Source organism: Staurois parvus, unplaced genomic scaffold (genome assembly GCF_062004578.1).
Source record: "Staurois parvus isolate SC_StPar_1 unplaced genomic scaffold, SC_StPar_1.0 ptg000282l, whole genome shotgun sequence".
Lineage (NCBI taxonomy): Eukaryota > Metazoa > Chordata > Amphibia > Anura > Ranidae > Staurois > Staurois parvus.
The window spans coordinates 9,435,284-9,457,889 of NW_028318078.1; the positions used below are offsets into that span (position 1 = coordinate 9,435,284).

At 40.9% G+C, this 22,606-nt stretch overlaps 1 protein-coding gene across 1 annotated transcript in view; it reads right to left on the reverse strand.

Moving 5' to 3' along the window:
• Positions 1–17,558, reverse strand: part of STAB1 (stabilin 1) — a 317,318-nt gene extending 299,760 nt beyond the window's left edge. Inside the window, exons 1-2 of the mRNA XM_089681924.1 lie at positions 17,031–17,558; positions 494–630 (exon numbers count right to left, since the gene is read on the reverse strand). Coding sequence (XP_089538050.1) covers positions 494–630; positions 17,031–17,099 — 206 coding nt within the window. The 5' untranslated portion in view covers positions 17,100–17,558. The remainder of the gene's footprint in view (positions 1–493; positions 631–17,030) is intronic.
• Positions 17,559–22,606: the final 5,048 nt, after the last annotated feature.

Below are 22,606 nucleotides of genomic sequence, written 5' to 3' on the forward strand. Positions count from 1 at the left end.
TCTTGGGTGTGCTCTATTTTAGAGCATGACATGTTTGGTATATATTTACTTGGCATAACATCATCTTTAATATTTTACCAAAATAGTCTGGTATTATATTGTGTTTGTGTGAACTAAAGTGTATTTTTTTTTTAAAAAGTAGCAAAAAGACTCCTGCACAAATACTGCGTGACATAAAAAATTGCAACACCCACCATTCTATTCTCCAGGGCCTCTGCTTAAAAAAATACATAATGTTTGTGATTCCAAGTATGCGGATCTAAAAATACTAATCTTACTTGTATGACAGAAATGTCAGAATCGGCCAGGGGGTCAAGTGGTAAACTAAAAGCACATTTCAGAAGTGCTGCAGAGATAAACATCAAAACCATCAAACACAATATGTTCTTGTGAAATGGCCATTGTAGCTAAAATACTTTAGACTTTTAGCTATAAGGTGAATGAGGTGGAATAGCAGAGTTACAGGAAGAGTGCCTGTATTATGTGAGCTTACCTGCATCCAGCTTTCCCTGTTCCAGATGATACTTTTGATGATCCTTTGGGGCACAAATATTTTGCTGCTGCTGCACATGACATGCAATCTGTATCCACCTTTAGCACCTTTCTTACATCACAGCGCTTGACTTTTAACTGTATTCAAAAATAGTGTAAAGAGAAAATAATAATTTACTGTATATAGTGTGGAATTGCAAATAAAAAAAAAAAACAGAAATTCACAACAGCACTAGAGGACTATATTATTGTACTACATTTATAATATGTTATACGTATTGCATACACAGTTATGAGGCCAATTACAGTACGGCTCTGCTCTAGAAAGCAGGATTGCGTAAGCTGATGTGCTGCTGAAAACACCCAGTATGTCTAAAACCGTTACATACTTTACTTTTATACCAATGCTATAAATGCGAATACTGTATAGAGGCCCAGGCATGACACTATAAAGAACATACTGTAATTGCGCAGGGCCCATCCACTATATCATGATTTCAGTGGAAGCTTACGTTGGGTACTCACGCTCATTATTTTTTACATTCAGTGGGCTGAAAAAAAAAATGGAATCCCCCGTTTACACAAGTGAGGTGGAAGGTGGAATCTGCCCTGCTGTGCTATTGTATTCTGACAGCGGGGACTCTTCCGCTGTCAGAATACACTGATTAGCGCAGCAGACAATTTGCTTCAGCTGCTGATCAAATGAAAGTTTTCCAATAGTCAGTTTTCTTTTGGTCAGTACATCGACTTCTGTCGGACAGGGAAGGCCATACACAGATCTAAATTTGGCTGCTCCCTACTGAACAGTTTGAATTTCGATCCATGTCAGCTGAGAGATAATGAGAGGCTAAGCACAGTCACTGCAGAATATGCAATGAAAATTGGTTTTACCATACACATAGGGACTAGCGAATTTGCCCAGGTTCGATTTGCATAGGGTTTGGAAAATCCTGTTTGAATTTTGGTGAACTTAGCAGAAAATCTTGTTGGTTTGTTTTGGACATTTTTAGGGCTAATAGGCAAACAACTGGCAAGAAAATCCATGAGGAAGTGAGCACTGCCATGGGGACGTGTATTAACCACTTCCAGTCTGGACACTTTTACCCCCTTCCTGACCAGGGCAATTTTCAGCTTTCAGTGCGATCACACTTTGAATGACAATTGCGCGGTCATGCGACACTGTACCCATATGAATTTTTTACTATTTTTTTGAGACAGATTTTGGTGGTATTTATTCACCGCTGGGATTTTTATTTTTTTGCTATGTAAATGAAAATGTCCAAAAATTTTGAAAAAAAGTGTTTTTCTTATAAACTTTTGCAAATAAATAATATTTCATCATAAATCTTGGCCAAAATTTATTCCATTATCTTTTTAGTAAAAAAAAAAAAAAAAAGCCAAATTAGTTTATAACCAAAAATTATCATTTTTAACCACATGCTGCCCAGCCACCGCATATAAATGGTAGCAGGGCGGCGCTCGTAGGCAAAAGCACGTTTTAAAACGGCTGCCTTCAAAACAGGTAGGGGGCGCGCGCCTCGCGCCCGCCCGCCCGCCCTGCCTGTCCCACGGGTGTCAGCAGCGGGTCTCCGCCGCCGGGTCACGGCCGGTTTTTACCGGCCGTTTTCCCGCAATGAGCGGTAATCACTGACACAGAGCAGGGCTGCATTGTTTACACACAGCCTGCTCTGTGACAGTTTGCCGACAAGCTGCAGAGGGAGAGAAGAGTTTCTCTCCCTAGATCAGCTCCCCCCTCCCTCCCCCCGTCCAGTACACACCCCCGCCCCCTAGTAAAACACTCCCCTTACACAGCAAATTCTAAAAATGTTAACCCCTTCCTCCCCAGTGACATTAGTACAGTTTCAGTGGTTTTTTTTCACTGATCACTGTATTGGTGTCACTGGGGATGTCAGTGACCCCAAGTTAGTCCCCCCCCCAGTGTCAAAATGTCCACCGCAGTGCCGCAGTCCCGCCATTAGTCGCTGGTCGCCGCCATATGTCGCTGATTGCCGTAATATGTTGCTGATCGGCACCATTATTAGTATAAATAAAAATTAAAAATCCCAGTATCTTTCCCACCATTTGTAAACGCTATAACTTTCACGTAAACCAATTAATTTACACGTATTGGGTTTTTTTTTAGCAAAGACATGTCACAGAATGCATTTTGGCAGAAATTTATGACTAAATTTGATTTTTGCATTTTTTTTTTACTGGACATGTTTTATAGCAAAAAGTCCAAAATATTGTTTTTTTTCCCTCAAAATTGCCAGCCTTTTTTTTATAGCGCAAAAAAAAAAAACCGCACAGGTGATCAAATACCACCAAAAGAAAGCTCAATTTGTGGGGAAAAAAAGGATGTAAATTTCATTTATGTACCGTATTGCATGACCGCGCAATTGTCCGTTAAACTAGCGCAGCGCTGTATAGCAGAAAAATGGCGTAAATTACAGTATCTATACCATAGTTTGTAGATGCTATAACTTCCACACAAAGCAATCAATATACACTTATTGGGATTTTTTTTACCAAAAACATGGAGCAGAATACATTTTGGCCAAAATTTATAACCAACTTTGAGTTTACTATATATTTTTTATAGCAGAAAGTAAAAAATATTGTTTTTCTTCAAAATTTTTGGCCTTTTTTTGTTTATAGCGTGAAAAATAAAAAGCGCACAGGTGATCAAATTACACCGAAAGAAAGCTCTATTTGTGTGAAAAAAAGGACATAAATTTTGTTTGGGTGCAGCATTGCATGACCGCGCAATTATCAGTTGAATTAGTGCAGCGCCGAGTAGCAAAAAGAGGCCTGGTCATTAAGGGGGGTAAATCCTCAGGAGCTCAAGTGGTTAAACTTTTTTTTAAATTATTTTTTTTTTTTAATATTAATTTTTTTTTTACATACTGTCAACCTAGCAGTACAGTGTCACCATGGTGACACTGTACTACTTTTGAGGGGTGATGAAGATTTTTTATTTTTTTTTTACACTGATTGGTTTTACACCCATATAGGATGTAAAAGCAATCATTTCTCTGCATTCTTGCAGCCATTGAGAACTACTGAGTGAGCTGTGATTGGTCACAGCTTTTCACATGGTACAAGGCTGTTGTGAATAGCCTTGTACCATGTGACCTCTGTGATCATTCACAGATTTCATACATAGTAAGCAATGATGTCAGAAGTGACATCTTGCTTACTAGTTTGCATGTGATCACTGATTGGCCAATCAGTGATCACATGATCGGGACCTCGTACAGAGGTCCCGTCCGATGATCGGTGTTTCACTGTATCCGGAGGACACAGCGGGCACCGGATCATGGTGCTGCGCGCTCCCGGGGAGCGCACACAAGCAGGGTGCGGGGAGGCTGTTTATAAACGGCCACCCGACCCTGCAGTGCCACCGTCCGGCCATTTATATACAACAGCCGGTCAGGAAGTGGTTAATGCAAATATTTTTTTAAATACTGTACAGCGGGGAGAAGGTTTTTTTAATTGTGGCTTCAAGAGCAGCATTGAAAATACACAATTATTTTAATAAAAAGCTTGTTCTAAAGCCTAAACATTTTTTACCTTAATGCATTCCTTGCATTAAGATAAAAAAATGTTTAGGCATCAGCATCCCCCCTCAAGCCCCCTTTTACCTGAGCCCTCATTCGATCCAGCGCTGTGCATGTCTGCAGCTATTCTCTCCCCTCACTTCTGTGTCTTGCTGACTTTGATGGAGCACCGGGATCCATTGACTCTCAGCACTGTCAATCAAAGCCAGTGATGAGGGAGTGCCGGGTGGAGCGGAGTCCTGCTGTCTGTGTCAATAGTGGCAGCAGCTGGGCTCACCCATATGGAAGAAAAATATATCTGAAGTATATGTAAAAAATATTCTTCCCAAAAATATTGCCATATATTTGAATTGCTACAATTTTGACCATATTCAATATATTTCAAAATATATTTCAATACATATATATATATATATATATATATATTTTGCATGTTGAAATGCGTTTTTATAACAAAATATATGAAAAATATTTTTAAAAATACATTTCAAATATACTGTATGTCTTTAAAAATACAAATCTACATTTTGGGAATGCATTTACAAATATATCTAAAAATATATGTTAAAATGACTTTTTTATATGTTAAAAAAATCGGAAGAATATATTTAAAAAATATGTGTTTTTAAAAATTAGAAACATTGTTCATGAGGATGGCCTGAGCGCCCAACGTCCTCAAGTGGGCCCTGTGCTCACTGCCCGGCACCATAGAGCTCGATTGGCATTTGCCATTGAACACCACAATTGGCAGGTCCACCACTGACGCCCTGTGCTTTTCACAGATGAGAGCAGGTTCACTTTGAGCACATGTGACAGACGTGAAAGGGTCTGGAGAAGCTGTAGAGAACATTATGCTGCCTGTAACATCGTTCAGCATGACTGTTTTGGTGGTGGGTCAGTGATGGTCTGGTGAGGCACATCCATGGAGGGACGCACAGACCTCTACAGGCTAGACAACCACATCCTGACTGCCATTAGGTATCGGGATGAAATCCTTGGACCCATTGTCAGACCCTAAACTGGCGCAGTGGGTCCTGGGTTCCTCCTGGTGCATGACAATGCCTGACCTCATGTGGTGAGAGTATGCAGGCAGTTCCTGGAGGATGAAGGAATTGATACCATTAAATGGCCACCACGCTCACCTGACCTAAATCCAATAGAACACCTCTGGAGTATCATGTTTCAGTCCATCTGACGATGCCAGGTTGCACCTCAGACTGTCCAGGAGCTCAGTGATGCTCTGGTCCAGATCAGAAAGGGAATAACCCAGGAAACCATCCATTACATCATTAGGAGCATGCCCCGACATTGTGGGGCATGCATACAAGCACACGGGGGCCATACACACTACTGAGTACCATTTTGAGATGCTGAATTTGAATTTCAGCAAAATGGACTAGCCTACTGTATAATTTTTTCACTTTGATTTTCGGGGTGTCTGAATTCAGTCCTCTGTAGATTGATAATTTTCATTTCCATCAAATGATGGGACATCCTTACGTTCCTAACACATTACCCAGTCCATATCAGTATAGATATCCAGCATGAGATGTTTCCTCATTGAGATCTGAAGTGTTTTCAAAGTGTTTCTTTAATTTTTCTGAGCAGTGTATTTCAGTCTAAAGTACTATAAATTAAGTCCTATCCTTCCTAAAAAGAGAGATATATAATATATATGTTAGATAGACTACATATGCAAAACATACCTTTGCAAAAAAAAAAAAAAAGTTCAGGTTCTATGATTGGAAACTTTTTGAGACAGCATTAAAAACAGCATAAAAAATGGAACAAAGCTTGACTTTTATAATGCGACCTTCTGCCATTCTGACTGCCTGGATGCACAGGACATCCTCTTTTCCTGTTTTACAGATGGCCACAAGCCAATACACTTAGCACCCAGCATTTTCCATAGCCTAGACAGGAACAGATGAATTGCTGTACTAGTTTTTGCCTTACTGGCAATGCTGCCGGCCAGGATTGCATAGAAGTATATAAAACTCCAATAATGCACCATCTCCTGACAACTGGGTGGATGTGACTCAAACAAAATAATTTTTTTTAATGTAAAGTTTTAGGTATTGAATAATAATGTACTGCAACAAATGGGCTTATAGTACCACAATGTCTGCCAGCCAATGCCAGAGGGAGACATACAGGGAACAGTAATAAATCCATTTAGCATGACCCACAATAGCATTAAACAACAACTTATGTTTTCCATGCATAAAGAGAACATCGCTAATGTGCAGCTGCAATAACCTGAATAATCACTCTTCATTTGTTATAGTAGTGTGATCATATCTCCTTGGCCAAGTAATATTTTTTAATTATTTTCTTGTATTCCCTCCTACCCTTCTCTTTCAGAGCAAATGTGTCCAGCTGTAAGGCCTTCTTATCCGAGATTACTGCAGACAATCAAAAAAAAAAAAAAAAAAAAAAAAGAGACATCACATAACAGAGGTTATGTTCCTCCAAAATCTAGGACAGCATTGCTGAGCTCCCTCCCTGGCCACGCAGGTAGGTGCATGGCCGAGGTGTCTTGTAGTGAGACTAGTCCCCCATCAGGTCTGCTTTTGATTGCCAGTGCACAGCAGTGGATGGATTTCATAGCCATCCACTTGGTCCACCCAACAGGCAGCCATGGAAACTAGTTCCCCATTAGGTTCCACTTCCATGTAACTCATCATTTTCCCAACATGGATATTACCATATTTGGGTAATGACATTATCTGTATCCCCAACCCTTTTATTTACATATAGCGTTTGGCCAGGAAATCTCCCTGCTGACAGTTGAATGGGGTCATGGGTAGAGCCCTGTCAAATTCATGAACGTTTCCCAGCACAGACATGCCCCACTCTGAGCAGTGGGTCTTTCTTTACGCTCAAGGTTGGTTCTAATGACTAACAGATTTCTACAGAATTTGTCACGTGTCAGTAATGTTACATAAACTGGTGCAAACTCTTGTCTGAATTGGGCACAGGTGGATTTAAAGAAACCTACTACCAGAAAACTATCATAAAAGATTTATTGAATTCCCCAGTATGTCTCTCACTCTCTCCCCCTTCCTAATTTCGCTCTTTTCTCTCCCCCTTTCACTCCCCTCTGCCTTTTCTCTATCTCCCTTTCTCTCTCTTGCCTTCCCTTCCTCCTGCTCCCCTCTTTCTCTCTCCCCTCCGAGTGCCCCCATAAAAAGCAACTTCCTATGGGGGCACCTGTTTGGGCTCACACCTGCTTATGGAGGGCTGAGCTCTGATACCCCAATAGTGGTAGTCTTATGCAATACCAACCATTCGAGAGTGCGTTACTGAATTACATTTTATTGATTACATTTCTTAAGTTTCTTCCTGGTTTCTGACCTAGGCCAAAATGATGCCATACATCTCAGGAAACGTCTTGGGCATTTTGTTTCTTTAACCTGGAGGAGGGGAAAAGGGGCTTTCTCAGCTAAGCACACCCTCATATCTGCATACCTCAGCTAAGGGCTGATGGATTTCAGTAAGTAAATGATAGATGAATCATTTGCTCTTACTCAAGAAGGCCACAGCTAGAAATGCTAGGGGAAGTGTTTTACCTCAAACTTCTCAACAAAAAGCATGGAAACATGGATGGATGAGTTTGCTTTAAATATTAAAAAGGAGTTAAAAAGCGTTTCAGTTTGTTTCCCAGTGGGGTGCAGAAAATGCCAACATGTGTTAACCTCCCTGGTGGTATTCCCGAGTGTAGCTCGGGGTAAAGTTTCAACATCACAAGCGGTAACCCCGAGCTACACTCGGGAACACCTTGCAGCGTTGCTCCGGGATCTCTTCTTCACTTACCTTGTCCTGCGCTCCCGCGATGTCCCTCCTGCAGTGTATCCTGCAATGTCCTCCGGCGGATGCCGGCATCTGTCTTCTGGGTTCCGTTCCCGGCGACGCCGGGACGTATGGGGACGGAACGTCGGGAAATTTGAAAGTTGTAAAAGTGATATTCACTAAATTCACTAAAATAACATAGTAAAACATTACTGTATAAAACCATTTCACATACATTTTGTCCCAAGTGCTTTGTCCTGTGCCCTGCCTGCATTTTTACTGTTCTTTCTGCCTTGAAACTGAGAAACGTCCATGGCATCCAAAAAGAGTCCCTTTAGGTCAAAAGCGGTTTTAGACCAGCTAGAGAACAGCGAAAGTAAATTAGAACCACTTGCAGAACTGAGTGATGATTCGTGGGGAAATTCGTCATCAGACACTGAAAACGATTTTGCGACTTTGCTCAGTGATGTGCGAACTTGGCGATATATTTCAAATTTCAGTGTTTTTGGTTTGATTATATTTTTAATTAATTAAATGTATTATTATATTATTTTTTATGATTATTTATTAAATTATAAGTTATGATTTCGTGTTTCAAATTTTAACATACCCAGGATGTTTACTAGACTCTTGTTCGGACAGATTTCAGTGAGTTATTCCTAAAAATTACAGGCCTACAATAAAAAGAAATACATATTTCCATGCAAAAAAATGTACCGCTTTAAGCACAGAAATATGGACATAATCAGACCACAAGGGAGGTTACTGGTGAGTTTATTCTGAAATCCTCATTTGCAGGGATTTAAAGGCCAAGTTAACCTTTTACCACTTGCCCTCCTGATGATTTTGCCCCCTTCCTGACCAGGCCATTTTTTGCGTTACAGCGCTGCGTTACTTTAACTGACAATTGTGTGGTCATGCAATGCTGCACTCGTATGAAATTTATGTCCTTTTTTTCCCACGAATTAAGCTCTCTTTCGGTGGTATTTTATCGCCTGTGCATTTTTAATTTTTGCGCTGTAAAAAAAAAGACTGACCAATTTGAGAAAAAAAAAATATTTTTGACTTTTTGCTTTTAAACATGTCCAGTAAAAAAACGAATTTCATCATCAATTTAGGCCAAAATGTATTCTGCTACATGTCTTTGCTAAAAAAAATCCCAATACGTGTAAATTAATTGGTTTACATGAAAGGTATAGCGTTTACAAATGGGGGTGTATATATATACTGGGGTTTTTTTTTTTAATGTTTACTAGTAATGGTGGCGATCAGCGACTTATAGCGGGACTACGGCAGGCATTCTGACACTGGAAGGAACTGACTTGGTGTCACTGACATCCCCAGTGACACCAATACAGTGATCAGTGCTATAAAAAAGCACTAACACTGTACTAATGGCACTGGGCAGGGAAGGGTTAACATGAGGGGCGATCAAAGGGTTAACTGTGGGCAGGGAGTGTTTTACTAGAGGGCAGTGTCTGTGTGCTTCATTGTAAGCACACTGCTTTGGATGGCCCACATATTGCACTGCCTGCATTACATTTGTTTGTCACAAAATTTCTCTACACTATATTCAAAATAAATGTTTATTATAGAAAATAAAGAAAAAAAACATCAAAAAAAGTGCAACAATGAAGGTTTTATTGAATGAACACAATATAACAGGTGCAACAAATGTCTTCTTAGCTGAAGATTTTAATAAAAAATAAACAAAAAATAAAAATCTCTAAAAAGCATGTTACAAAAGGTTTAAAGAGCAAAGTTCAGGTGATGTCTTGGCAAATCTGTCACCTGCCCCACTATAAGTTGTAGATCACCAACATTACCAGTATAGTGTCTTTAGCTGCATTTGTTCCATTATATATCCCATAGTTTGTAGACACAACTTTCACATAAACCAATCAATATACACTTATTGGGATTATTTTTTTACCAAATACATGTAGCAGAATACATTTTTGGCTTAAATTTATGAAGACTTTTTTTATTGGATATGTTTTATAGCAGAAAGAAGAAAATATAGTTTTTTTTCAAAATTGTTAGTAAATAGTAAGTAGAGTTCACCTGTGTGTAATTTAATCTCAGTATAAATACAACTGTTCTGTGAAGTCCTCAGAGGTTTGGTAGAGAACATTAGTGAACAAACAGCATCATGAAGGCCAAGGAACACACCAGACAGGTCAGGGATAGAATTGTGGAGAAGTTTAAAGCATGGTTAAGCTATAAAAAAATATCCCAAGCTTTGAACATCTCATGGAGCACTGTTCAATCCAACATCAGAAAATGGGAAGAGTATGGCACAACTGCAAACCTATCAAGACGAGCCTGGCAAGGAGTATTCATACCCCTTGAAATGTTTCACATTTTGTCATGTTACAACCAAACACATATTTTATTGGGATATTGTGTGATAAACCAACACAAAGTGGCACATAATTGTGAAGTGGCAGGAGCATGATAAATGGATTTCAAAATTTTTTACAAATATCTGAAAAGTGTGGCGAGCATTTGTATTCAGCCCCCTTTACTCTGATACCCCTAACTAAAATCTAGTGGAACCAATTGCCTTCAGAGGTCACCTAATTAGTGCATAGAGTCGACCTGTATATAATTTTATCTCAATATCAATACAGTTGTTCTATGAAGCCCTCAGAGGTTTGTTAGAGAATATTAGTGAACAAACAGCATCATGAAGCCCAAGGAACACACCAGACAGATCAGGGATAAAGTTGTGGATATGTTCAAAGCCAATGGCACAACTGCAAACCTACCAAGACATGGCCATCCACCTAAACTGACAGGCCAGACAAGTAGTGTATTAATCAGAGAAGCAGCCAAGAGACCCATGGTAACTCTGGAGGAGCTACAGAGATCCACAGCTCAAGTGGGAGAATCTGTCCACAGGATAACTATTAGTCGTACACTCCACAAATCTGGCCTTTATGGAAAAGTGGCAAGAAGAAAGCCATTGTTGAATGAAAGCCATATGAAGTCTCATTTGCAGTTTGTGAGAAGACATGTGGGAGACACAGCAAAAATGTGGAAGAAGGTGCTCTGGTCAGATGAGACCAAAATTGAACTTTTGGCCTAAAATCAAAACGCTATGTGTGGCAGAAAACTAACACTGCACATCACCCTGAACACAGCATCCCCACCGTGAAACATGGTGGTGGCAGCATCATGTTGTAGGGATGATTTTCTTCAGCAGGGACAACAGGGAAGCTGTTCAGAGTTGATGTGAAGATGGATGGAGCCAAATACAGAGCAACCTTAGAAGTAAACCTGCTGCAAAAGACTTGAGACTGGGGCAGAGGTTCAACTTCCAGCAGGAGAACGACCCTAAACATACAGCCAGAGCTACAATGGAATGGTTTAGATCAAAACACATTCATGTGTTAAAATGGCCCAGTCAAAGTCCAGACCTAAATCCAACTGAGAATCAGTAGCAAGACTTGACAATTGCTGTTCACAGACGCTCTCCATTCAATCTGACAGAGCTTGAGCTATTTTGCAAAGAAGAATGGCCAAAAATGTTACTCTCTAGATGTGCAAAGCTGGTAGAGACATCCCCAAAAAGACTTGCAGCTGTAACTGCAGCGAAAGGTGGCTCTACAAAGTATTGACTCCAGGGGGCTGAATACAAATGCACACCACACTTTTCAAATTTTATTTGTAAAAAATTTAGAAAATGTATCATATTCCTTCCACTTCACAATTATGTGCCACTTTGTGTTGGTCTATCACATAAAATACCAATAAAATACATTTATGTTTTTGGTTGTAACATGACAAAATGTGGAAAATTTCAAGGGGTATGAATACTTTTTCAAGCACTGTATATAACACTATTATCTGTACACTGACTGCTATTTCCTATATATAACACTGATTTCTGTCACAGCGTGAGGAAAGAACTGCCGACAACCGGCAATTATCAGAGGATGAATCGGCACCGATCAGGGCACTGATGATCAGTGCCCAGCAGTACCATCCACCAGTGCTGCCCATCTGTGCCCAGCAGTGCCGTCCACAAGTACCGAGCAGTGCCTGTGCTCAGCAGTGCCACCCACCTGTGCCCATCAGTGCCACCCACCAGTGCCCAGCAGTGCTGCCAGTTAGTGCCCATCATTTTTGCATATCAGTGCCAGCTCATCAGTGCCACCTCATCAGTGCTGCCTGTCAGTGCCCATCAGTGTTGCCTCATCAACACCATCAAAATTACCTGTTTGCAAAATTTCATAATAGAAACAAAGAAAAAGTTTTTTTGTCAAAATTTTTGCTATTTTTGTTTATAGCGCAAAAAATAAAAAACACCCAGTGGCGAATACATACCACCAAAAGAAAGCTCTATTTGTGTGAAAAAAATTATAAAAATTTCATATGGGTGCAGTGTTGCATGACGCAATTGTCATTCAAAATGCGACAGCGCTGAAAGTTGAAAATTGGCCTGGGCAGGAAGGGGTTATAAGTGCCTGGTAGGCAAGTGGTTAATGAATGTCACAACATTTTAGGTGTCATCATCCTCATTTCTGATTGCTTGAACAAAGCAAGATTCATACCGTCATGTTCACCAGTCTCTTTCCCTTTGGAGAGTCTGTTTTGCCTGGGAAGGCTTTTATAGAACATATAACTCCTTTAAAAGCTGATTGAAACACCTACATCCATGTTCATCATACAGTCATGTTCATCTGCGTCTTCTTTTTTGAAAAGTCTGAAGAAGGTTGCCTGGCTTGGGAAACATCTGAGACTGCTCATTGGCAGACTAGATAGTCCTTTCACAGGGTTTTGCCTGCCACTTAAAGCAGTTAAAAATATTAATAATGTAATGAAGTAGAAAATAGCTTGCTTAGTAACAAAGCCTAAAGGGTTAACAACTGCTAGATGGCCATCAGTGTACCCGATATCCATCAGTGCTCTACAGCAGTGCACCTGTCGCCCATCCACAGTGCACCTGTCACCCATCAGTGCACCTGTCGCCCATCAGTGCCCATCAGCAGTGCACATGTAGTCCATCAGTGCCACCATCAGCAGAGTACAGTCATACAGCCACATCACCAGAGTATCCCTCCTACAGCCAACATCAGCAGTCTACCTGTCCCAGTGCCACCAGAGCCAGCCATGTCAAAACAAGTTTACATTAGTGAGGAGGCATTCAAAATCCTCAGTATGACGGATGAGAGCAGTGGGGAGCTCTCGCTCTCCGATTCTGATTCAGTGTCCCATAGAAAGCAGTGGATCAGTGACTGAATCAGAGGAGGAGCCAGAGAAAATTGGTAAAATGGCTGCTCAACCTTCGTGCGGCCCCAGCAGCGTGACCTCAATACGCAGGCTCCTTCAATGATGCATTTTGTGCGCCCGCGCGTTTTCAAAGGGATATGCCTTCTCTGGCTCTTTTGTCAGCTAACTCCTCAGGATTTCTCATCTCGGTTTGCATGCTGCTTGGTGTCATCATCCCTATCTGAGATCATCCTGGCCTTCATGGTCCTTTGACTGATGGGTCTGCCTCCTGACTTACCTGAGGAAGAAACCAGCTGTCCATGCGCATTTTATATGCGCTTCTAGTGAGTGCATATAAAGGAATACCTTTCACGGATTCACCAGCACTGGATGTCACCTGTTCACGGATTTATTTTCTGGACTTTCTTATAACTATTGTTTATCGCAATTGTGTCATTTGATATATGTTCACTATCAGTCACCATTCATTTTATATCACCCAGCGCTGACCACTCAGTGTCACGGATACCATCACCACAGTTATCAGTATATTAATTATTGCTATATTAATAACTCAAACTCTCACACTTTAGACTGGTAGCGCTGATCAGAGCACCTCACTGTGTCTGCCTTTTAATTTTGCTGCTATTCGTTTTATTGCGGCTTCTATTCACCTTATTATTTATGTATATGCACATGTTTTAGAAATATTTCATTTGATTCATTCATTACTTTAGCACTGCACCTTTTATATTTCAGTCACTAGTGAGGATACCAAGGGCGGTCCTTTAGTGCCAGCAGCTTATACCTTTCACCCATTGCGCTCACTGACATTCCATATAAATTGTCAGTGAAAGTGTGACAGCGCTGAAATCTGAAAATTGGTCTGGGCAGGAAGGGGGTATAAGTGCCCAGTGGGCAAGTAGTTAAGAAAAGCAACAAAAAATGGTAAGAATCTGCAACAGAATTACAACAATACTCTGCAATACACAAACCATCCAAGGGAATTGTTGACATCATAAAAACCTCTTTTTTTTTTCTTTGAGAAACTGGAGATCAGAAACAAATATGAAAGGATATCCTATATTCCAACAGGCAATTCTGGCTACAGTAGTCATTCACAGGTGAATCCTCTACCTTCTCTGGGAATGCTGGTCTTTTGAGGGGGTTGGCATGATGGCACAATAGTAAAGCAAACATGAGAAACCACCAACAGGTTAATGCCACGTGTGAACAGACAAAGTGTTACAATAGCCAGCAATGCAACATTTGGATACAAATCATTTTTACATTTAGCTCACCCAACCTCCACCATCTGACTGTAAACACTGGCACTGCGTGGGTGTGGGTGCCTAGGGGAGACTCTACTGCCCACTTCACATGGACTCAGCGGAACCCAGACAGGGCTGTTAGCCATGATAAAAGCTGCCCCGAGGACCAGCTCCCTGGATTATGGGTCATTTAGCCGGTAAACCAGGGACTGCGTCCAGCTGAAACCCACATGCATGGACGGACAACCAGTCCTTTAGATCAGCCAGGTAGAGGAGCACACCTAGGTTCTGCACATGGGAGGAAAAAAAGGAGGAACACTGAAGCTGCAGGTGGGCTCAAATTTATGAGTTAGGTCCTGGAAGCATGGGGCCCTTACCCATCTGTGCTGACATGAAGCTGTCAGGAAAGTTCAATCATAGTCCATGGAGAACTACAAGCTTTTACATTTTTAAATGTGATGGTGGCTGCAGGGGAGAACGCCAAGAAGTGTGTATGGGTGTAGCATGTAACAGGTTGCTAAAGGTGAACCTATCCTTTAAATGTGCAGAAAATATGTGCAGTGGGCCTTCCACATGAATTATTGATGAATGTTTGAGAAAATCAATTATTTGCCATTCAAAACCAACAAATGTTAAAAACCATACAACCATGCAACGTAAAAAAAGAAAAAAGAAAACAAAAAACAATGAATGGATCAACATGTTCAAAGTACAGTGCTGCTCTACTTTCCTGGTGTTAATGTGTTGTGCCAAATTCATGAAGCATCTGCGACACGTTTGGTTCTGACAATGGGGAAGAGAGTGCAAAATCTGGTAAAGTTCTGCATAGATACCTTCCAGGTTTTTTTTTTCAAAGCTTAATTGAACAAGCAGAAGTTAGAATCTGATTGGCTACCATGCACTGTTACACCAGATTTTGCATTCTCCAGGTGACTCGTGCACCAAATTCAGGTAGGTCTACAATGCGCCATTTATACATTGTGTTGCATTGAACACACCAAATGCAAAATAAAATAATGGCAGTTTGTATCTTATCTTATGAACCAATTATGAGAAACTTGCGCACACCGTGTCTCCTGTGCATTCTAAAAGTGACGCAGCATGCACCAAATTCAAGTACAAGTTCTAGACAAATTCATGAATTTGGCGCATGCTGCACCAAATTTAGAACACATGAGAAACACTTTCGCAAAATCTGTCTGTGTCGGTCTTTATGAATTCCAGGGAGTGTGTCTTATTAGAAAAAACATATTTCCAGAAAAGGTCAATGCATTGACACTTTGAAAGAGTAAAGGATGCATGCAGCTTCTATTTAAAATGGAACTTTACATCGTCCTTAGGAGTACCCAGCATTCCAATAATTCTCCAGCTATCCCCTTCCCTGGTTCTCCAAACAGGTTTGTTCTCTCTCTCTCTCTCTCTCTATATATACACACACACGTTCTGTATGGTGGGACGATCATATTAAAAAGAGATGGCATGACGAAAGTGAGATACCCTCATAACTGCAGCAGGTGGAGGGCAAACTTAGTGTTGTCCATGTGGTACAGGAGAAGTCAATGGGTTATTCAGTCTCAGTGTCTGTCTCTATATATACATACACACACACACACACTGAAATACATCTATATATATATACATACATACATACATATACACACACACACATACACACATATATACACACACACACACATAGTGTTCTGTATGGTGTGGTGATCGTCATAGTAAAAAGAGATGGCATGACGAGAGTGAGATACCCTCATAACTGCAGCAGGTGGAGGGCAAACCTTAGTGTTGTCCATGTGATACAGGAGAAGTCAATTGGTTATTCAGCTTCCTGGTATGTACAATACTAAATCTGAATTAGTGGTAAAAAGTCTGTCATTTCATTATATTTTCCCATAACCAAAGATAAAGGCAATTTAAGGATATTGACTATGGACATGAGCAACATGCACTAGCAATGAAATGCGTTTCTCTTATCATTCAGGCTGCACAACTGCTTAGCACTCTTCCTCGAAGTTGGGTGGTTGAGTGGGGGAGAGGGAGTCCCCAGACTGCTCCCCACCAAGGACATTAGCGTCGTAAAGTTTGCATATTCCTCTTGAGTTGGTACAGCTTTCCTTCTACAGCCAAAACCATATTGCTGGAGTTTATGCCTTCTGACCGTACGGTTTGTACAAGGATACTTTCACACTGATCTGCTGCAAAAACGCATAGGTGTTTTTACTGCGCTTTTGCCATGCTTTCTGAGCATTTTTTAAAGGACACGTGACTTAAAAACTGCACTAAAAACGCTTCTCAGATGAGTTTTTCATTGATTTTAATGGGAAGAGGCATTTTTGGGGCTTTTTTTAATAGAACAAATATGCTCCAAAGATGCTGCAAGCATGAGTTTTTACATCACAACGGAAGCGCAACTCCACGATGTGAAAACATACATAGACATACATAGGAAGCATTTTTCTTGAGCTGTTCAGGCGCTTTTTTTTTTTTACCGCAAAAGCACTTCAAAAACTGTGGAAGTAGCCTAAATGGGGTTGAGACATTAGATTGAGCTAATTTTGGTCCAGGAAACAATACAAATGCTTTAAAGTAAAGAGCTGCACAAAACAGAAGTACTTTGAAAATTACTAAAGTAAATATGAACACATTTTACAGCTCACAGCTTTTCTACAGTGTATGAGAAACTCACCAGTGGTTGTGGTTCTATCAATCCAACGTAAGCCGTTAAAAGGAAAAAGCCATATCCAACGCAGAACATTTTTAGAGGTGTTTGGAGTACGTCATCGGCTGTTGATGTTACAGTGCATGGACACCCTGCTAAGCCTGGAATATGGACAGAACCTGCAGAGGCTCATGTGGACACTGTACTTTCTGAACTGGCCACGACGATCTTGATGTGTTCAGGCAACAAACATAAACCTCCTCTCTTCCTTTTTGAAAAAAGTGCTAAGGAGAACAGGAATCACGCAGGATTTCCTCTTTCATATCAGTTGAAAACACATGGAAGGAAGCCCAAATCTTTCTAATGAAAATGGCACTTCATGTAAATCCGAAAAATGATGAGAAAGCAGATGGAAAGTGACTCGGTGCTTTTAAAGGCTTGTTGGTGATAACAGTTGACATGGACGCTAGTGACCCCAGTGTTTTTGTTCCCGATCAGTTCTAAGCAATAACATGCTGCCAAATTCTAACACAAGCCTTGTACCAACTAAAACCCTATTAGCATGCTGACCACACACAAACATACAGACAAAGTGCTTAAACAGGCATGAACTGAGTGGCTGCTGCTGTTCAGCAAAATACTACATTCCCAGTTTACAGTTCTAATTAGATGTCTAGTAGTAGATACAAATTTGTTTTTAAAAGAGGAAATTTGCTAAACATTTTTAAAATGTAGAGTGAGCATATAGAGTAGTCCCTATGTCAGTTATGGAAAAACAAAGTTCTACCAATGTGGTCTCAAATAGGCAGATAAGCAAGAATTCAAAATAAACACCTGCATTTGACCACTGTTCCTCATTAGCAAATCAGGCAGATCTAAAGAGCAGCAGTTGTACTGAATCCATGACAGCTCCACTGTCAAGCTGGCCTTGCATGAATCATTTTTTTTTTTTTTTCGATCAGCCAGCAGGCTGTTAGAAAAACCAAACTGAACCGATTCCCCTATCCACAAAAGTGAGGTGGACAGAGGAATCCTCTCCGCTGTGATATTGTATTCTGACAGTGAGGGCTTCTCTTCTGTTAGAATACACTGACCAGTGCTGCAGCTGCTTGGCTGCATGCACTGATTATACAAAAATTTTCCAACAAGCTCATTCATGGGAATTCAATCATTAGATCAATTTTTCATGAATGGGAGTGGTCATAGATAGATCGAAATTGGACCGGCCCCTGCTGTACTGGCCATATTTCGATCCATGGTCAATATTCAGGGTGTCAAACACTGACCTGTGTAACAGCTTCTCTGTATACAGAAATATCAAGAGCCACTTGCTGTTCAAACAAAAATAGCCTGTAGTCATGGACAGCCATACCATTTGTGTATGATGTACAGCTATACAAGGACCCTCTGATCTTATATGTGGGCCAAATGGGTGCTGGAACGCCTTGGATTACAACATAACACTGGGCATGGATCACTTCCACTTAGCTGTCAATGGATACACTGTACATAGCTTTTTTCTTTTTTCATACCCAGTAGCTGAATGGATGCCCTAATAATTGGTCTTAAAGTGGTTGTAAAAGCTGAAGATTTTTTACCTTCATTAATTCTATGCATGAAGGTAAAAAAACCTTTTGTGTGCTGCTCTCCCCCCCCCCCCATAGCCCCCTAATAATCACCTGAGCCCCCTTTTGATCCAGTGATGTGCAAAAGAGACTTGGCTGTCCCGGGACTCACTCTCCTCTTTGACTGAGACAGCAGCGGGAGCCAATGGCTCCCGCTGCTGTCAATCACAGCCAGTGAGCCAATGAGGAGAGAGTGGGGGGTGGGGCCAAGCCACAGCCCTATTTGTCTTATGGACGAATGAAGCGGGGCTCAGGAGCGAGCACACACCAGTGATCCAATAACATGCTGCATGCTATTGAGGGCACTGGTCTAGGAGGGAGGAGCCAGGAGCACCAGCAGGGAACCTGAGAAGAGGATCGAGGCTTCTCTGTGCAAAACAATTACACAGAGCAGGTAAGTATGACATCTTTGTCGTTCTCTCTTTTTTTTAAAAAAAAAAAGCTGAACCTTTAATACCACTTTAAATAAGGATTGTTTTTTAGGGGGACTCTGTCTGCCACTTCCTGTAGTAGCAATTAATCTGACAGGATCAATCAGTGTGGCAACTCTACTACACACTACTTGTGTAGCTTACATTATAGGGAACAATTTTTTTTGTTTAGCAAGGGATTGCATCTTTTTTAATAGTGCTACTGAGCTAATAAATATCATTCATATACAGTTGCAAGAAAAAGTATGTGAACCCCTTGGGATTACGTGGAGTTTTGCATGAATTGGGCATAAAATGTGCTCTGAACGTCATCTAAGTCACAACAATAGAAGAACACAGTCTGCTGATCATAATAGTACACAAACATTAGATGTTGCCATGGTTTAATTGCACATAACATGTAAACATTCACAGTGCAGGGAGGAAAAAGTATGTGAACCTTTGGACTTAATAACTAGTTGACCCTCCTTTGGCAGCAATAACCTCAACCAAACGTTTCCTGTAGTTGCAGATCAGACCTGCACAACGATCTGGAGTAATTTTGGACCACTCCTCTTCACAAAACTGTTTCAGTGTAGTAATATTCTAGGGATGTCTGGTGTGAATCGCTCTCTTAAGGTCATGCCACAGCATTTCAATCGGGTTGAGGTCAGGACTCTGACTGGGCCACTCCAGAAGGTGTATTCTGTGCTGTTGCAGCCATTGTTTTGTTGAATTACTTGTATGCTTTGGGTCATTGTCCTGTTGCATCACCCATCCTCTGCAGAGCTTCAGTTGGCGGACAGATGGATGTACGTTTTCCTGCAAAATGTCTTGATAAACTCTGGAATTCATTTTCCCATCAATGATAACAATCCATCCAGGCCCTGAGGCAGCAAAGCAGCCCCAAACCATGATGCTCCCTCCGCCATGTTTTACAGTGGGGATGAGGTTTTGATGTTGGTGTGCTGTGCCTTTTTTTCTCCACACATAGTGTTGTGTGTTCTTCCCAAACAACTCACTCTTGGTTTCATCTGTCCACAGTATATTTTGCCAGTAGTGCTGTGGAACATCCAGGTGCTCTTTTGCAAACTTCAAAAGTGCTGCAATATTCTTTTTAGACAGCAATGGCTTCCTCCGTGTTGTCCTCCCATGTACTCCATTCTTGTTTAATGTTTTCCTTATTGTAGATGTGTCAACAAAAATGTTAGCATGTGCCAAAGATTTCTGTAGGTCTTTAGCTGACACTCTGGGATTCTTCTTTACCTCGTGCAGCATTCTGCGCTGTGCTCTTGCAGTCATTTTTACAGGACAACCACGCCTAGGGAGAGTAGCAACAGTGCTAAACTTTCTCCATTTGTAGACAGTCTGTCTTACTGTGGACACATGAACATCAAGGCTTTTGGAGATACTTTTGTACCCCTTTCCAGCTTCATGCAAGTCAACAATTCTTGATCGTAGGTCTTCTGAGAGCTCTTTTCTGCGAGGCATGGTTCACATCAGACAGTGTTTCTTGAAACCAGTAAACCCAAAACAGGTGTGTGTGTTTTTAAGGGCAGGACAGCTGTCAACAACACATCCAATATCATCACACTGATTGGAGTCAAGGTTGGCTCACTCCTGGCTCCAATTAGCTCTGGGAGAAGTCATTAAGCTAGGGCCTCACATACTTTTTCCTCCCTGCACTGTGAATGTTTACATGTTATGTGCAATTAAACCATGGCAACATCTAATGTTTGTGTAGTATTATGTTCAGCAGACTGTGTTCTTCTATTGTTGTGACTTAGATGATGTTCACAGCACATTTTATGCCCAATTCATGCAAAACTCCACGTAATCCCAAGGGGTTCACATACTTTTTCTTGCAACTATACTATAGGTCTAGCCTTAAAGGGGCACTAAACACAACACTCCTTACACAGTACGGAGTTCATATTGAGCATTTTTGCATGTGCTCTCAGGACTGTTTTTGCATCTTAATGTGCATTTGTAATGCATGTTGATATTATTGTGCTTTCTTTCCATATGCCTGAAAATAGGGTTTAGACTTACAAAACCCCCCCCCCCCAAAAAAAAAGTCAAGTTAAATAAGCAATCCTACAGCTGCACTAAAAAAAATTCACCATGTTTAAATGATATTATCACAAACAAGTTGTGCTGTAAATAATTAAAAAATAATAAATACTCAAATCAACAGGATATATTCCAATGTGACATATAATAAAAAAAACAAATCATTAAAATTTTCCCCGTGAAAGAAGTATCATCAAATTCAATCCATTGTGAGAAGTGCATACACCACCAATATAACCAGACTCTTACCGAATCCCTAGACCCCAGATTATAGTTGGTCTATTTGGCATAACGCTGCATACATCCTAATGGTGTAATTAGATGTTGATGAAATATTCCAATGCCGTGACAGTTTATCCTTTATCTTGCCACCGAGAGTGCTCACATATAAAAGAAATCCATCATAGTATGATATTGCCAATAATTTATTGATAAAAACTGCAAATATTCAATTTACAAACTCCACTCTCTTGGCCTCCAAGACTCTGCTCTCTTCTGGTTCTCCTCCTACCTATTGCAGCGCTCCTTCAGCATTACCTATAACTCTGGCTCCTCCTCTCCATTCCCTCTTTTTGTAGGGGTCCCTATAGGTTCTGTCGTTGGACCTCTTCTCTTCTCCATCTACACCTCCTCCCTTGGTCCCTTGATAAACTCCCATGGCTTCAAGTACCATCTCTATGCTGATGACACACAAATCTTTCTACTCCTCACCTCACCCCTTCAGTTTCCTTTCAAATTACTAACCTACTAAATTACATATCAGCATGGATGTCACTCCACTTCCTCAAACTAAATATTTCTAAAACTGAACTCATATTATTCCCTCAAGCTCATTCCCTCCCCTGACTTTTCCATCAAGATCAATAATACAACCATCAGCCCCTCCCTTCATGCTAGGGTACTAGGTGTTTTCCTGGAATCCCATCTGTCTTTTCAGCCCCAAATCCAATCACTGTCCAAATCTTGTAGACTTCACCTCCATAACATCTCCAAGATATGCCCGTTTTTAACCACTGAAACCACTAAGCAAAACTTATCCACTCCCTTGTTATCTCTCGCCTTTACTATTGTAACTCCCTTCTCATTGGCCTACCTAATCGCAGGCTATCCCCTCTTCAGTCTATCATGAATGCTGCTGCCAGACTCATCCACCTTACTAACCGTTCCATATCTGCCATCCTTCTCTGCCAATCTATCCACTGGCTTCCCATTGCCCAACAAATAAAATTCAAAACATTAACAATAACAAATAAAGCCATTTCTAACTCTGCCCCAAATTACATCACCAATCTTGTCTCCAAATATCACCCAAACCATCCTCTCTCCGCTCCTCCCACAACCTCCTGCTCTCTAGCTCCCTTGTCTTCTCCTCCCATGCTTCAGGGAAGCCTATCCTGCCTTCAGCTAATAACCAAATCTTCTATTTCTCCTATCAGTTCATCCCCCCAGTTATTACCTTTTGTGCCACTAGCCCCTCCCTCTTAAATTGTAAGCT